The sequence below is a fragment of the Morus notabilis genome, unplaced genomic scaffold, assembly GCF_000414095.1.
Source record: "Morus notabilis unplaced genomic scaffold, ASM41409v2 Scaffold39, whole genome shotgun sequence".
Lineage (NCBI taxonomy): Eukaryota > Viridiplantae > Streptophyta > Magnoliopsida > Rosales > Moraceae > Morus > Morus notabilis.
Window position 1 is genome coordinate 262,603 of NW_010366566.1, and position 16,919 is coordinate 279,521.

The 16,919-nt window shown below is 33.6% G+C and overlaps 2 protein-coding genes across 3 annotated transcripts; both read left to right on the forward strand.

The window, feature by feature from the left end:
• The first annotated feature begins 5,172 nt into the window (after positions 1 to 5,172).
• LOC21403420 (shaggy-related protein kinase epsilon) lies at positions 5,173 to 9,177 on the forward strand. Of its 2 annotated transcripts, none has more exons than XM_024173767.1 (13): positions 5,173 to 5,305; positions 6,239 to 6,454; positions 6,537 to 6,629; positions 6,759 to 6,818; positions 6,948 to 7,220; positions 7,409 to 7,483; positions 7,561 to 7,617; positions 7,852 to 7,992; positions 8,094 to 8,144; positions 8,242 to 8,337; positions 8,421 to 8,504; positions 8,580 to 8,682; positions 8,767 to 9,177. In XM_024173767.1, exons 2-13 carry the CDS (start codon positions 6,332 to 6,334, stop codon positions 8,814 to 8,816), a joined length of 1,206 nt encoding a protein of 401 aa, XP_024029535.1. In that variant the 5' UTR covers positions 5,173 to 5,305; positions 6,239 to 6,331; the 3' UTR covers positions 8,817 to 9,177. The 2 variants fall into 2 exon arrangements, with proteins under 2 accessions (XP_024029535.1, XP_024029534.1); XM_024173766.1 differs by having other exon boundaries at positions 5,175 to 5,305; positions 8,759 to 9,177.
• Positions 9,178 to 11,006: 1,829 nt separating this feature from the next.
• LOC112093987 (DNA (cytosine-5)-methyltransferase DRM2) lies at positions 11,007 to 15,505 on the forward strand. The gene is made up of 12 exons (XM_024173739.1): positions 11,007 to 11,381; positions 11,543 to 11,581; positions 11,776 to 11,910; positions 12,322 to 12,421; positions 12,505 to 12,551; positions 12,666 to 12,765; positions 12,848 to 12,894; positions 13,324 to 13,470; positions 13,680 to 13,779; positions 13,917 to 14,008; positions 14,141 to 14,845; positions 14,938 to 15,505. The coding sequence occupies exons 2-12, from the start codon at positions 11,579 to 11,581 to the stop codon at positions 15,370 to 15,372; spliced, it is 1,911 nt and encodes a 636-aa protein (XP_024029507.1). The 5' UTR covers positions 11,007 to 11,381; positions 11,543 to 11,578; the 3' UTR covers positions 15,373 to 15,505.
• The last annotated feature ends 1,414 nt before the right edge of the window (positions 15,506 to 16,919 follow it).

Sequence of the window (16,919 nt, forward strand, 5' to 3'; positions counted from 1 at the left end):
ACTTGGCCGGGTTCCATGGACCTAAGAATTACAACCCCAAAATAATAATAAAAATAAAATTACATCAAAAATAGGTCTTCTTGTAATTCTCCATCTTCAAATATTCTCCATCTTGACGTCTCCCTTTTTTTTTGATAGTTTGGAACTTTTCCAAAAATAAATAGTTGAAACTCTTCCATGATGATCCTCTTGTGTTAAGAGAATAATAAATTACATATTGACTCCTATTTTTCAATTGATCTAATCAAAATAAAATAGCAAAAACTAATTCCATGGAACCGGAAAAATTTACGACCAATCCATTTGCATAAAACATAACCATCACACAATAATTATACATCATATGCAAAAGTGCCTACCCTTTAAACATCTAAGAATTATCACATAATTTAAACGTTAAATTAACATGAAATAAAAACCGCTCTGATACCAATTGTTGGTTTCTCAAACCGGTTTGTTTTTAAAAATTGTGCGGAAGCGTGGTATCGATCGAATCAAATAAATCAAAATTTAATGCGATCATTATTTCATATTAATTTAACTACAAAGATATTAAAGAAATGAATGAGGATTTGACCGTCGTTCGATTAGGACGAAAATCTTGAACTCCTCCAACACCGTCTTGAGCTCTTAAATTTCAAGAACACCACGGTTCTTTCTCAATGTATCTCCGGATTAACGTGAACTTGAACGTATGGGCGTTCTAATGGGTTTCTCAACACATGAGATGGATGAATAAGGAAGCCACCTATAGTTATCACTCACTTTTCTCAAAAGTATATGATGACACTCAAGAAATTTTCTTTGGTTTTCTTTTGTTCTCCCGTTCCTTTTTTTTTTTCTTTCTATCTGTTCACTCTCTCGGGAAAAAAACTTTTTTTTTTCGTTACTTCACTTATGAACATCATTCATTCCCTTTTTGAGTAAATGTGCAACCGCACATTTCCCCCATTTCCTCGGGAGAGGAAACGTGCAACAGCCCGTTTCCTCCCACTCCTTTTTTTTTTTTGAGGAAACGTACACATGCACGTTTCCTTCCTTTTAAATATATATATATATATATATATTAATGAGGGGGAAGAAGGAAACGTGGAGAAAAAAAATCTCTCTAAATTCATCCATATTAATTTAAAACAATTTTAAATTAATTTTAATATTAATTAATCAAATTAATTAATATGTGTATTTAGAATTCTCAATTTTATATTAATAATCATAACCCAATATGATATATTCAGTTCACATTAATCTTATGGAGCTATTGAGAGGAACTATGGACATTATAATACATACGAATTAATCCTCCATAAACGGTTCATAATTAAAGCTAGGTATTTTCCGTTAATCTCTTTAATTATATCTTTCTCCATAAGTACCATTGATCCTCTAATGAATAATATATTTTATGATCCAATCATAAAATTGAGCGCTCTTATTATTCAAGTCCTGAATCAACACTTATGAGAACCGTCCATCTACTTCATTATGAAGGAATGGATTTCATCTTGTAAATTAATATTCCCGGCTATTTATTTTACTATGCTCCCAATATACCAAGACTTTAACACTATTCACATGTGTCATTACTCAATATGTCAAAGAACATAATATCATAAATAAGAGTTTATTAATTACTCAGAATTAAGATTAATACATATATGACCATCATTGATTAACATTGAATACTCTATTTAATAACGAAATTTATTAGAGATTCATAATTAATCGCGTTCCGGTCCTATGTAATCATATTACATAAAATGCTTTCACTCCAATAATCTCATTATTAACAATCTAGGATAAGATTGTTTCATTCAGAATGTAATGAACCGCATTAGAATTTTAAATTAAAGATCCCAACTTTAATTTATAATTACGGACAAGTTTAGATTATTTTATTTCAAACATTATCCTCTGCATATAACAATTATATACAATGTTTAAAGTTACATCAAAAAATAATCTAGGGATTTTGATATTTCTAAAAAATCACATGTATGCAAAATAATATTGAAAAAATTCCTCATTTCATTGATAATAAGCAAAATATTTACATCTTATTTTATTTATGGGCATATATCCCAACAGATGGATGGGCTGCTCTCAAGTGAGTGAACTCAAGTTCATGGCTTCAAAGCAAAAAGGACTCAAAGGTTCATATATATTTGGCTGGTGACAGCTCTGGTGGAAACATTGTGCATAATGTTGCTTTAAGAGCAGTGGAATCTGAAATTGAAGTATTAGGAAAAATCTTGCTCAATCCAATGTTTAGTGGGCAAGAGAGGACTTAATCTGAGAGACGGTTAGATGAGAAATATTTTTTTACCCTCCCCGACCGAGACCGGTACTGGAGAGCTTTTCTCCCTGAGGGCGAAGACAAGGACCATCCGGCGTGCAACCCATTTGGGTTCTACTTGTTGCCAATGAAGTCCACCGGGGCCGATGGAGTTTGGATTACTGGGAAAAGGCGAAGAAGAGGATGATCCATTTTTTGATGAAGATTTACCTGTCGAGTTCAAGAAGGCAAATTTAAGCGCTCTAACGCTTCTTTAATGGGCGAGGTTAATCTTAATCGTGGGGCTTTTAGCTTGTACTCTTTCGATTCATTATTTGAGGCACAAAAATCTGCTGAAATTGAAGATTTGGAAATGGGAGGTTCTGATCTTGGTTTTGATCTATGGGAGATTGGTCTCCGGTTGGGGAATTCGAATAGCTGTGTTAAAATGGGGTTTTTAACGCATTTGAGTTTTTTTAATAATTTTTTAATAATCTAAAGTTGTTGCATGTTAATTTATGGTAATACCATCCTCAGGATTATGTACTTGACACGTGGCGATTTCTGTTACTCATTATAACAGAATGATAAAACTTATTAATGAGACAAAGTTCGGGAGGAACGGATGTTACTTTTTAAAATTCGAGACGCAAAGTGTTATAATAGTCATAATTCGGGTGGAATTTTTGAAATTAATTTTTTTCTTTTTGATGCCGTCTTCACCCGTATTGTTCATTTTGTCGTTTATTATTTCTTGATGTCGTTTCCTTTTTAAATTGCTGTCGTTTGATGCCGTTTTCATTTGCTTGTCGTTTTTCCTTTCTCACCTCAACGTTTAAATTTCTTTAGCTTAATTGTCGCGCTTTACTTCCTGTCCTTTCGTTTTATTATCATCTTCTCATTATTGTTAATATCTTCCGATTTCGTTCCTTCATTTCTCGTCTATTCTTTTGTCGTTTTAGTGCATTTACTTCTTGTTGTCGTTTTTTTTTTCTCGTTTTAATGATTATCTTTCGTTTACTTTTGTTGTCATTTTCCTCGGGCATCGCTTCTCTATTTACTGTCGGTTTATTTGATTGTTGTTGTCTGTTTTTTCTGTCGTTTTATATCTTTGTCGTTTTCTTTTTACATTTTGGTAGTTTCATATTTTTGTCGTTTTATTCCGACGTTGTTCCCCATTTACGGTCCTCTACATTTGTCATTTTAAGCTTTCTATCGTTTCACCCTCTAATTCTACTGTTATTTTTCCATTACTTTTTATTGTCGTTTTATTTTGAATACTATAAACGGTCTCATTTGGTAGTTTCATCTTTTTGTCGCTTTATTCCGATGTTGTTCCCCATTTACGGTCCTCTACATTTGTCATTTTAAGCTTTCTATCGTTTCACCCTCTAATTCTACTGTTATTTTCTCTATTTACTTTTGTCGTTTTTCACTTTCTTTCTTTTTATTTTTTCCTATTCTTCACTTGTTCATTGTCGTGTACTTTTTTTATGTCGTCTTCTTCAGGTGTTTGTTTTTCCATTTACTGTTTACCCGCCAGGTGTTTGTTTTTCCATTTATTGTTTACCGGTTTTTGGTTTTCTGTCGTTCTACTTTATATTTTCTAATAAATAAAAAAAATTATCGTAGTCTCATTTATTGTTGTTTTTAGTTTTCTATCGTTTGATTTTATACTGTCGTTTTATCCCTTTAGTTTTTTTTTTTGGGTTGTTTTCATTTGGCTAGTGTTGTCGTTTTTCCTTGTTGCGGTTTTCTTCGCGTGTCGTTTCTTATTGTTCTGTCTACTGTTTTGCCGTCTTTACGTGAGGATGTTTTTTGGTTATCGTTTTCTTTATTGCTCACTTTTGTTGTCGTTTTCAGCCTTTGAATGTCGTTTCTCTCGCCTACCTAAGTGCATCACCTGTTACTGCTGTTTAACATTAGTTGTCGTTTTTATACGTGCTGTCTATGCTTTGTTATTTATCGTTTGTTTACTCTGCATTTTTGTTTTTGTCGCATTATTGTTGTCGTTTGAACTATTTTATGTCGTTTACTATTTTCATTTATTGTCTCATCCGTCGTCATCATTATAATTATTATTCATTAGTTTTTATTGTGATAGAATGCTGTCGCCATTAATTTTTTAACTGAAAATGTTGTCGCCATATTTGTTACTCGTAGCCCCATTACATAATTAGACGTACATATGTTGCATTTATGTTTGTTTTTTTTATAAAAAAAAAACTTTTCGACGCAAAAAAAATTATTAAAAAAGAAAAAGTTTTTTACAAATCTAATCCATAAAACGTACTAACAAAAAACAAAAAGATCCACAAATTATTATATTTAAGAAAAAATAACTATTTTCACAATCTAAATCCTTTTCTACTGCCTGTAAGTTTTTCCTTTTTTTTTTTATAAAAAAAAGTTGTTTTAAATTTGTTTAGAAACGATAAATCACTCTCCATAATGATGTCGACAATAATATTTTTAATATATTTATATTAAAAAAACAGTTTTTTAATATGTATAAATGCTAATAAAAAATTTCAAGTTAATCATTGTCGATTTATCTTGTTAATAACTCCTGATCGCTGAGCAGTCAACAGCATGACGTCAGTCTACGTTAGTATCCAATGGAATCATCCCACGTGTCAATCAGATGTAATAAGTGGACGTCAAAACTGACTATCAACTAAATTTGATAAGGAGCAGGTTGGGGTCCGCTCTGAACCAGTAGAATCAGGCAAACAGGGAGCATCCTATAAAGGGTCTCACTTAGTCAAACTCAAAAGAAACGTCTTTGAAACAACCAAGGCATTTTTTTTTTAATTATAAAAAAAAAAACCAAGGCATATTTTTTTTCTTTTTTTTCCTCCCCTAACTTTTTGTTTTCTTTTTTTTTTTTGTTTTCCTTTTTCTCCTTTAAAAATCAAGCATTTTAATTTTCTGGGCAGAAAATTGTTTTTGGGTTTCTATTTCTGTAACTAAAAAAAGCTGTTTTGGATCGGCGAGCTTGCAAAATGTGAGGGACTTGCAGCTTCTCAGGTATACACTTTTTTTTTTTCCTTCTTCTTTTCAATGTGTAACATTAAGTTTGGCTGCCGAGAAAGCAAAAGAAAATAAAAAGTTTTTGTTTGGCTGCCGAGAAAGCTTTTGTTTCTGGGCAAAAAGAAAAGGAAAGTGAAATGCGGCTGACCTGAGCTTTAGTATATGTAAGAGTTTCTTGTAGCTTACAAGGTTAGGAAAAGTCTTAGATTAGTTGTTTTGTTTATCTTTTTTTTTTCCTTTTGTTTATTTTCTTAGCTATGAATAAAAGTTATTTATTTATTTTTCAAAGCTGTGAAACCAGACCAAGCATTTTGTTTTTGTTCTTTTAGGTATCTTTTGTTGTTCTCTTATTTATTATGCGAATAGTAGAGTTGTGTTGATGATGGTCACGAATACGTGACAAATGGGTTTGAGCTTCATGACTTTTTCTATAAATGGAGATAAAAACAGAAGAAAAAGAACAAGGAAGGACATAAATTTAATAGCGGTGTATTGGCTAAGTTACAGGAAAATATATAAATAATTTAGATGCACGAATTCTTTATTATTGTGCGCAATAAAATCACAGAAGAAAAACTAACGAACTAGAGTAGTGATTCACCCTCAATGTGAGAGTGGACATCCTCAGTGTGAAGGTTATGCCCACTTTCGACCGTTGCAATAATTTGTTTTGATGTAGAACAAGTTTACAAGAGAAATTGCGCGCTTCTCAGACTTTCTCTAGCCTCTCTCCTTATCCAAAAACGGCACCCCCTTAATATAATGAAAACCAGGACAACCGAAATTTTACCCCGTCCTCTCACCCTAGGGAGTGGGGCTTTCTGCACATCTTCCAACCCCATGACGACCTTACCGCGAAGGTCGATCCGTGTATACATCAATGCAATGATTAGGATCCATGGCTGGACACTTTCTTTTTCTTGATTTCAGGTTCTAAAGGTCAATCGTGTTCACTCAGTCTGTTGTTTCTAAGGGTGTGCAAACAAACGTATTGCCTCTGTTACATAGACATACTACATATATATGGCTTCTGCTGGTGCTGCTCCTGCTTCCACTGTTGGAAAACCGGGTGGCAATACAGGTTTTGCTGATAAGCTTCCAGATGAAATCAATGAAATGAAAATCAAGGATGAAAAGGCTGAAAAGGTTGGTTTCTCTTGGACTCGGAGATTTACATGTGTTTTTTGTATTTCTCATTCATTGTTTTACAGTTTTTTCTTTGTGGCAGGAAGTGGAAGCAGCAGTAGTCGATGGAAATGGAACTGAAACCGGCCACATTATAGTAACTACCATTGGCGGTCGAAATGGTCAGCCTAAACAGGTGGGTTTAGAGAAGATATCTAACTGTACGAGGCTACTTCTGATTAAAATAAGAAGATTCGGTTGCTTTGATATTTTAGCTAACAGCTAGAGCTCCGAGCACTAACTCATGTTTGGTATTGTTCTGCAGACTATAAGTTACATGGCGGAGCGTGTTGTTGGACAGGGCTCGTTTGGTATAGTGTTTCAGGTGATGTTTCAATACAAAAGCTTAAGTTTTAACCAGTTGTTGTTATTAGCTTTAGTACGAGAAAAGTATGCAGTTTTGGAATAGGAGTTCCTATAAAATTGAAGCCCTCTATTGTGTTGGTTTTTGCAGGCTAAGTGCCTAGAAACCGGAGAAACTGTTGCAATCAAGAAGGTTTTACAGGACAAGAGGTATAAGAACCGCGAGTTGCAAACAATGCGCCTTCTTGATCATCCTAATGTCGTGTCGCTAAAACACTGCTTCTTCTCAACCACGGAAAAGGACGAGCTCTATCTAAATTTGGTACTTGAATTTGTACCTGAGACCATTTATCGTGTGGCAAAGCACTATAGCAAGGCAAATCAGCTGATGCCTCTGATATATGTGAAACTATATACATATCAGGTTGCCTACGAATTTCTTTTCATAACTTTGTTATGGTTAACATTATAGTATAAATTTAGCTTAGTTTGCATTTAAGAGTCATGACTTGGTTGGCACATTATGATTTTAAGCATAAAAAGCATCTGATAGTTGGTTTTTCCTTAGATACCCAATAATTTGTAACTTTAAAGTTATGTTTCGTTTTGTAGATTTGTAGAGCTTTGGCATATATTCACGGAGGAATTGGAGTATGCCACAGGGACATCAAGCCACAGAATCTTCTGGTTTGTATTTGACATTCGAGTTCTTTTCCCTCATTGCATGGTTGAGTGCCGTGGACCAATATGCTCTGTTGTTTCAGGTTAATCCCCATACTCATCAGGTCAAGCTGTGTGACTTTGGAAGTGCAAAAGTTCTGGTATTCATTAATTTTCTTCTGAATTATTGATCACTTATAAGAACACCTTTCGTCACGTCTACCTAGCTTTTATGCTTAAACAGTTAGACTTGCTCCATAATGCTTGTCCTACCCATTGCCCTTAAGGCGCTTTATTAATAATAATAATAATTATTATTATTTTCCGGATTTTTTTTGGCAGTTCTAGCAGTGTCATTGACCCTTTTTTCTTTTCTCATATTGCATTTGTGACAGGTCAAAGGAGAGCCAAATATATCATATATTTGTTCGCGCTATTACCGAGCACCGGAGCTCATATTTGGGGCAACTGAATACACTACTGCAATTGACATTTGGTCTGTGGGATGTGTCCTTGCTGAACTGCTTCTTGGACAGGTTTTCTACGAATAGAAATTTCTCTTCACTTGTGTTTACTTGGTCAAGTCGAAATGTTTATATGGAATATCTGCCTCTTATTTTGACAATCCAATTTGCAGCCACTCTTTCCAGGTGAAAGTGGAGTAGATCAGCTTGTTGAGATTATTAAGGTAAACTTTTGTCGGCCTTGTGATCTTGAATGTAAAACGTGTGATCTGATCACAGGTTAAACTGAACGAGTGCAATTCTTCTCTTGTTTGTGGTTAGGTACTTGGCACTCCAACTCGCGAAGAAATCAAATGCATGAACCCGAATTACACCGAATTCAAATTCCCACAAATCAAGGCTCATCCTTGGCACAAAGTGAGCACCTTAATTTAGTTTGTGCGCTGCCCATTATTCCTCTTCAGTGATTCCTTAACATGTTATTTTGCTTTAATGTACAGATATTCCATAAGCGCATGCCTCCAGAAGCAGTAGATCTTGTGTCAAGACTTCTTCAGTATTCTCCAAATCTAAGATGCACTGCTGTATGTACATTGCCACCTTGTTTTTTGAAAAATGCATTGAATTTTCTCCTGAGAGTTTTCGTTTTCTCTTGGCAGTTGGAGGCTTGTATCCACCCGTTTTTTGATGAACTCCGTGATCCCAACGCCCGTCTCCCTAACGGGCGGCCCTTGCCGCCTCTTTTCAACTTTAAACCGCAAGGTGTGTTCTTTTCCTCAAATTCAACGACTCTCTATGCTAGTAAGTACATTGGCTAATAACATGACATTTGCGGCAGAACTGAAGGGAGCAACTCTGGAGCTCCTAGTGAAGCTGATACCGGAGCATGCTCGTAAGCAATGCCCTTTCCTCGGTTTCTAGATTGTTTCGACGAGTCTGACTGGAACAGGTGGTGATTGTACTTGCTATAAAATTCTATCCGCCATTGTCGTTTGAGGAAATTAGGAAGAGCTTCTTCTCTATTTATAGGAGGATTGTTTGCTTTTGAAAATACATGTTACAGATAAAAAAGCATTTGGCTGTGGATACGCTGTTAAAATTTGTGAGTAGTAATTAGGTTGATCTTGTATGTATAACTTTATATCTCACTAGTTGTTCAATGTACATCTCTCTCTCTCTCTCTCTCTCTCTCTCTCCCCCCTTCATAACTAGATTCACATATTTATCTGTCTGAATTTAAGTCTGTATTATGCGGCAGTGTGCTATTGAGGATTGGTGATGAATACTCATCAGATTTGATGATCTCACAGACTTGATAACCGTTTTATATAAAGTTCAGAGAATTTTATGATAGGCAATGAAGTAATACCTTATTGGTAGGATGTAGTTTTACTGTCAAATAAAATTTAGATATGATTTTTAACCCTATGGAATCATATCAGATTAAACAAAGGTCATGTTTAGAGTTAGTTTTGTTTTTTGTTTTTTTTACAGGGAAATGACGTTTGACACAATTAAAGATAAAAAATAAAAATAAAAATAATTTTTTGATTTAGTATAAAATAAGAGAGAAATGAAAAATAATTTTTAGTCATTTTTTATTTTTTGTTTCCGTTTTCTCCTTTGTCGAGCACAGAGAAAGAGAAAGTGACATTAATAGATTTTTTTATATTAAAAATAATCTCTTGATAAAATTATTAAATGTATTTTTAAAAATAATTTTTATCTGAAATTAAAAATATTTTTATTTTTATTTTCATATAAAAAATAAAATTATTTTAAAATGAGTTTTTAACGTATCCAAAGTATCTAGATTTTAATGGAAACTCTAGTTGTCAAATGCGTATAGTAACACCCTTATACAATAATACAAATAAGGAACTCATTTATTGGCAAAGGTTTATTTCATTTCATTAAAAATATATATATAACAGAATAAAAATGAAAAAAAAAAGAAGGAAAAACAGACGCAATAAGATAAAATTCATTTAAACGAGTCGGTCATTGACTCATTGGAGGAACTTGGAAGGACCCTTTGGAATTGGATGCTTCCACCAGCTGAAAGCAGAACAAGCGTTTTGGTTGGAAAATGACCCCATTACGCTGATGCAGGAGTTTCAAAAGAGTAAAACCTGTTTTTAATTGCGATCGTAACTAATAGAAAGTGGGTCCTATTTTAAAAGAATAAAAAGTAAAATAACGTCTGATCAATTCACATTGATTGATGAGTTGGTTGAATCCACCTATGTGCCTATGAAAAGTGTGAAAAATAATTAAAAAAGGTTTGTAAATCTGACAATAATATTGTTACTTTATATATTGTGTCATGTCATGTTAAAAAGGAGGAGAGAGAAAGAGAATTTTGTGAATGTATACTCTCAGGAGAGTATACAAATAAGATACTCGCTCTTATCACTTTTATTATTGAGTGGTCGTCTAATTCTCACGCTATTACAAAATAAATTGACTAAACACTCATTTAAGTTTTTAATTTTAATTTTGTTATGGTTAAAATTTTTTATAAAAAGTTACATTTAATTTTTATTTGTTAAAATAAAAAATTTTCATATAAAATTACATCTTAATTTAAATTAAAAATTTTAATTTATGAATTGAACGAGGTTTAAGATTATTCTAACCCAATCTAAAACCAAATGTTCAATGATTTTAATAAAATTAGAAATTAAACCGATAGAAAAAACACCGTTACAAACCAGATTCATTGTGAGGTATGAATCCCATATCCTATTACTGGAAAAGCACCCACATATAAAAAATGGTAGAAATTTTCTAAAAAAGAAATGGTAATAAATTAATAACTAAATGATAAAATTCCTTTAAAAAAATAATCAAATAAAATTGCAGCCGAAAAATATATATATATATATATTTTGGAATCAGCCGAAAAATAATTAACAGATCATCATAATAAAGGAGATTCAGGGAAGTGGCTGATTTTAGGGGAGATAATTGAAAAAATGGTTGAAATTTATAATAATATGTTAAACCGCGAATTATCTCAAATCGCTAATATATATATATATATATATATATATATATGTAGTATACAAATCCGCTGAAAAGAAAATTACAAATTTACGTACCATCTTCTTTGTTAGCACCAATACTGAGGTATCAGCGAGTACCGAAATTGGTTAAGTTCATAAGCGTGGGCGTTATTCCCTTCCCACCATTTCCCTCAAAACCAAATTCTGCCTATCGGAAACGGACCAAATTTCCCGTTTGGTCTTCGTTCCTAAATCCCCCAATTTCTCCCATTTCCCAATTCTCTCTCTCTCTCATATCCACATTCTCTCTCTAGAATCTTCTGGTTCTTGGTTCTCTGCATGTAGTCCTCTCTCTCCTTTGATTGCATTGCTAATCCTTTCAACGGCTTAGCTCTGCAATTTCTCACCAACTTGCCCTAATTTGACGCCAGAAAAACGTCTTTCGCATTTTCGGTGAGGTTCTTTCGATCAGTTGTTCTCTTCTTTTTGTTCATCTCGCCTGTAAACAAACCCGGTTAATTTGTTGGTTTTTCTATGTCAAACTGTGCGATTAATTTGTTGGTTAGTTTATTGGTTTTGAAGGACTAATTTTTTCTGTTGATTTTTTTGAACAGCTTGGATTTGTCCGCTGGGGTAGCAATAGTACTAAAATGGTACGTTTGCTCATTTGATTTTCTACCTTTCCTTGTTTTTGTTCTGCATCTGTAATTGTTCTCTTTTTTTTTTTTTTCCAAACATAATTGTTTTACCTGGCAAAGAAATGGGTTTAGGAAAAGGTTGGAAAAAAGAAATAATTTTTGCTTAATTTTCTCGTTCATATGGGTGTTTATTTATAAAATATGTGCAGGACGGTAATACTTCTGATGTAGATAGTGAGAATATTGACTGGGACACTGAAGATGAATTGGAAATTGCAAACATTCCATTATCCTGTTCAAGTTTGACAGTTCCTAGTGGAATTGCTGCAATTGGGTCTGGTGAGGTATGTGATTTTGCAGAGCTATTCACAAATTTCTTGTTTAGTTTGGGGAAGTTTCTACGTTTAGTGGGTTTTTTTCTCTTTTTTGTTTGAATATATATATACGCACACACATATACACATGTGTATGTATATATTTCAAGGTATTTAATTTACTTCTCAACTTTTGTAGATACCTAAGTTTTGTTGATTGTTGAACTAGTTTTATGGAAGAAATGTGTACTTTGATTTCCTTTCAATTTTTAGTTTTGAAGACCAATGTGCACTCTCATATCATTTTCTCTAGTTGTATTATACATTGGCTTCTTTATAATTTGAGGGTATTTTACTATTTGGATTTTCCATACACTTCCCGCTTTGTTTTTCTTGTGACTTTATATAATGATGTGAATTGGCAAATCTACATTCTTAAAGGCGGGTCCATCGGCAAGCTCTTCTGGGTCCAAGATCCTGGACAATTTTGTAGGGATGGGCTTTTCTGAGAAGATAGTGGCTGAAGTAATTCAGAAGCATGGTAAAGGCTCTATCTCATTTCATTTGGAACTAATTTTTTTTCTGTGAAGCTTCATTGGTGACCTGTTATTTTGTATCATCTAGGGGAGGAAAATACGGACACTATTTTACAGACGCTTCTCACATATACAGTGAGTTACCTAAAATCTCTTTTTTGTTGGTATAAATAATGGAATTATTATTTGGATGGTAAAGTTGGTGATTTTATAACTAGACTAATGTCTAGTCATCCTTTGTTCTTAAAGGCGAGTTCATCTGCAAGTTCTTCTGGCTCCAAGATCATAGACCATTTTGTAGGGATGGGATTTTCTGAAAAGCTGGTGGCTAAAGTAATTGAGGAACATGGTATAGGCTCTATCTCATTTCATTTGGAAACAGTTTCTATTGCGAAGCTTCATTTAGTGACTTGTTCTGTTGAATCATCCAGGAGAGGAGAATACAGACACTATTTTGGAGACGCTCCTCACATATTCAGTAAGTTAATTAACATCCCTAGTTTCCATATGATATCTTTGAACTCAAGTTAAAATGTTTGCTGTTGAAACGCTTAGTTTTAATCTTTTTTTTTTTTTTTTTTTTTCCTTCCTACCACTGATTTAACTAATAGTAACATCCCTAGTTCTCATATGATATCTTCAAAATCCAAGTTAAAATGTTTGCCGTTAAATCTTTCCCCTTGAGGTCTCACATGGTTCAATTTGTTAGCAGTCAAACAATGGATTTATTTTTGTACTCGTTCATCTGTTGATAAAATCTATATTACTCACCAAAAGGGTTATCATTTCACTATTACTATAAAGCATTAGTATGCATATCTTCAAACATCTCCTTTCATGAGCAAATAAATCCACATTTTATATCATGTTTTGTTTTAGGTATAATTTTCTGCAATTTATTTTGCAGGCTCTGGAAACATCTCCTGAAGAACAACATACTGAACGTGATACATCTCCTGAAGAACAACAAATTGACTGTGATAACTTTTCTTCAGATTTTGAAGGGAGCTCTTTAAATGATTTTTCGGATATTGATAGTTTTTCTGATGATGAGGTGATCAAACTTTCTTTAGTTGTTGATGTGTGGTTTTCTTAAGAAGCTACTTATGACTTGTCTTCTATAGATTCTGACTGTTAACTTTGTTTTATAACTTTATTTTTCTTAGGTTCTAGGTGCACGTGCACTTGTATGTTCATGTTTGTGTATGCAACTTCGTTCTTGCAATGTGTATGGACTCTCAAATAATTTGACTTGTCCTGCAGGTTATCACAAATCCTGTTTCTGACCAGGAGAAAAAAGTAGTGGCCTTGATGGGTATGGGGTATACAAAAGCAGAGGCTTCAACTGCAATAGAAAGATGTGGTGTGTATACTAATTATGTTACGTTATTAATATTAAATTTTCTCGTACACATCTAGTTTGATAATTACTTGTGAGTCTATTCATTTATTTGTCATTTCTTTCTTAATCTCTTATTTTGCCCCTCTCAAACATCACAGGTCTTGCCTCCACGCTCGCTGAGTTGACAGATTTTATATATGCTGCACAGATGGCAAAGGAAGCATACGGGGATTATCCCCTTGAAGTGCATGTATTATTTTGTATTCTTTTTCCTATTTTGTGATTTCAATATCAAGTTTTCTCAGTTTTCCAACGTACTCTCTTTTTATCTAGTATCACCAAGTTCAGGAGGATAATGACTGATTCTTTCTCAATTTCACAGCCTAGGCCAAATGGTGAGAAAAAGAGGAAATTTGATGAGATGTTGAAAAAGAAATGTAAGAGGGGATCAGAGAGGAGGGCTATGACTGAAGACGATGAGCTAATTCGTCCTCCAAATCCAATGATTGGATTTGGCGTTCCAACTGAACCATTCCAACAAGTTCATAGAACTCTTCCAGAGGCTGCAATTGGTCCACCCTACTTTTACTATGAGAACGTGGCACTCGCTCCCAAAGGGGTTTGGAGCACTATTTCCCGATTCTTGTATGATGTGGAGCCAGAATTTGTTGATTCAAAGTTTTTCTGTGCTGCTGCAAGGAAACGGGGTTATGTCCATAATCTTCCAATTGCAAACAGATATCCTCTTCTTCCTTTTCCTCCACGCACCATAAATGACGCACTACCATTGACCAAAAGATGGTGGCCTGAATGGGACACGAGAAAAAAGCTCAACTGCTTGCAAACTTGTGTTGGAAGTGCAAAACTGACAGAAAGAATCAGGAAAGCTCTAGAGGATTATGATGGGGAACCACCTTTGAGAGTCCAAAAGTATGTTCTTGAGGAATGCGTCTGGGTTGGAAGGAACAAGCTTGCACCGCTTGAACCTGATGAAGTGGAAATGCTTTTGGGATTTCCAAGGAACCACACAAGGGGAGGTGGAATAAGTAGGACGGATAGATACAAGTCTCTTGGTAATTCTTTCCAGGTAAATTACTTGCTTTATTAATTCTTACTAATGCAATAATTTTTCTTCTTGGCTCTGAAAAGGCAAGCAATTGTAATTGTCTTTGATTGCAGGTTGATACCGTAGCATACCATCTATCAGTCTTGAAAGAAATGTATCCAAATGGCATCAACCTCCTCTCTCTCTTCTCCGGGATTGGTGGTGCAGAAGTAGCCCTTCATCGCCTCGGAGTCCCTCTTAATAATGTGGTTTCTGTTGAGATTTCAGAGGTGAACAGAAATATAGTAAGAAGTTGGTGGGACCAAACAAATCAGAAAGGAAATTTGTTCGACCTCGCCGATGTGCAGCAGCTGAATAGTGATCGCTTGGAGGAGTTCATGAGCAAATTTGGTGGTTTTGATCTCGTAGTTGGTGGAAGCCCATGCAATAATCTCGCCGGCAGTAACAGGCATCACCGGGATGGGCTCGAGGGTAAGGAGTCCTCACTTTTTTATGATTATTTTAGAATTCTAGATTTGGTCAAGTGTATAATGTCTAGAGATCAATAGCTCCAATGTAATTCTCTTCTTTATTTGTCCCCTGTTCTTCTTCCCTTTAACCGATACATTGAAAGCTAAGAACACTTGCAAGTTTCTCAAGGGAAAATGAAATTGGGATTGGAATCTCTAAATTTAGATCAAATCATCATGTATATCTTTTCTTGGTCAATTGTCATGGACAGAATAGATCAGATTACAATTGAGAAATAAGTTTCTTCATTTATCTCAAAAATTTCAAGGATAAGCCTTTTTTTTTTTTTGGAAAATTTCACTGATAAGCTGTTCTTCATTTTTTTGTTTATTTTTTCACTAGTGATTTGAGATGCCAGCTTATTATTATCCTCGTTAAACAAATGATTACCTTGTCAACAGACCAATACAGAATTTGGATAAAATTACCATCTCCATTTCTTTCTTGAATCATTGATCATTTATTGAATAAATTAATTATAAAATCTTTTTTGCAGTAAAACAATTTGAGTGGAATCTGTTTCCCACCCTTGAGTCTATAATAATGGTTCACGTATTTAATAAGGTTACTATGCTAATCAAATAAATATGCTATTCGAATAAATATGCGATACCTTTTCTCTACTTTTGGAAAGCTAGTAAAATGAGATGCCATTACTCTACTTTTATAATTCTTTGAATGATTCACATTGGTTCCTTCACAATTAAACAAACTAACGTCTTTATGGAAAAAGAGGAGCATTTCCAGGTCAAATAATTTAAATTTTCACTCTTTTTATTTTCGCTAAAGAATGATGGTATGAGAAGTGATGAATGTTAATGTAACACTTCAAAATTTAGCATAAAGATATAAGTTATTTCTTAAACAATATAAGATTTTTTTTTTCTTTCATCATTTTTATGGTGACTTAAGTGGTGTAGAATTAAGGTTGAACATGGGGCAAATGGGGTGAGCTCTTAGGGATTTTTTTAACCCATTTAAAGATTGATTTACAGTTTAACCTACCTAAACAACCCAAACATGAGATATCAACCTATCCAATATAAAAGGCTAGACTTCATAATAAAAAAATTGAAACCAACTTCAAATAAAAAGTATAAGAAACATAAAATCCCTAACATTATATTCTCTATTACACGTTCCAATCTAGTTTCATCCTCTTAAGAATTACAAAAAAAAAAAAAAAAAAAAAAAAAAAAAAAAAAAAAAAAAAGAGAAAAATAAAATATCAATAATAAAAAGTCAAATTGAAAATTAATAAACATAATAAAAAATAAATGAAATAGAGATCCTTTCGTTGGAATGTAAGAAATGTAAACAAACATGTTAAACAATTAACAATCTCCAAGCAAAACTGACATATGGTTTTGCAAATTTACATTTTATCATAAATTTAATTTTTTTTAAAAAAAAATTATAATTCAGTGGGGAGTTTTTCTGCAGTTGTGAAAATTTGAACTCATCCTGTTCAATGAAATTTTGGGTTGCACAGTTAACCCGACTTAAGATTCGGTTGAAGCAAATCCTACTTGCTTATATTTGAGTGGATTAAGTGAGTTACTTGAATCACTATTTTTTGTTAAGT

Excerpts from the sequence above, each read along its gene's own strand:
- LOC21403420 (XM_024173766.1), top strand. The coding sequence starts at position 6,332 with ATGGCTTCTGCTGGTGCTGCTCCTGCTTCCACTGTTGGAAAACCGGGT. Across the intron at positions 6,630-6,758 it reads GAAATGGTCAGCCTAAACAG|ACTATAAGTTACATGGCGGA; the intron begins GTGGGTTTAGAG and ends ATTGTTCTGCAG. Across the intron at positions 7,221-7,408 it reads TGAAACTATATACATATCAG|ATTTGTAGAGCTTTGGCATA; the intron begins GTTGCCTACGAA and ends TTCGTTTTGTAG.
- LOC112093987 (XM_024173739.1), top strand. Across the intron at positions 12,422-12,504 it reads TGAAGTAATTCAGAAGCATG|GGGAGGAAAATACGGACACT; the intron begins GTAAAGGCTCTA and ends TGTATCATCTAG. Across the intron at positions 13,780-13,916 it reads AACTGCAATAGAAAGATGTG|GTCTTGCCTCCACGCTCGCT; the intron begins GTGTGTATACTA and ends CAAACATCACAG.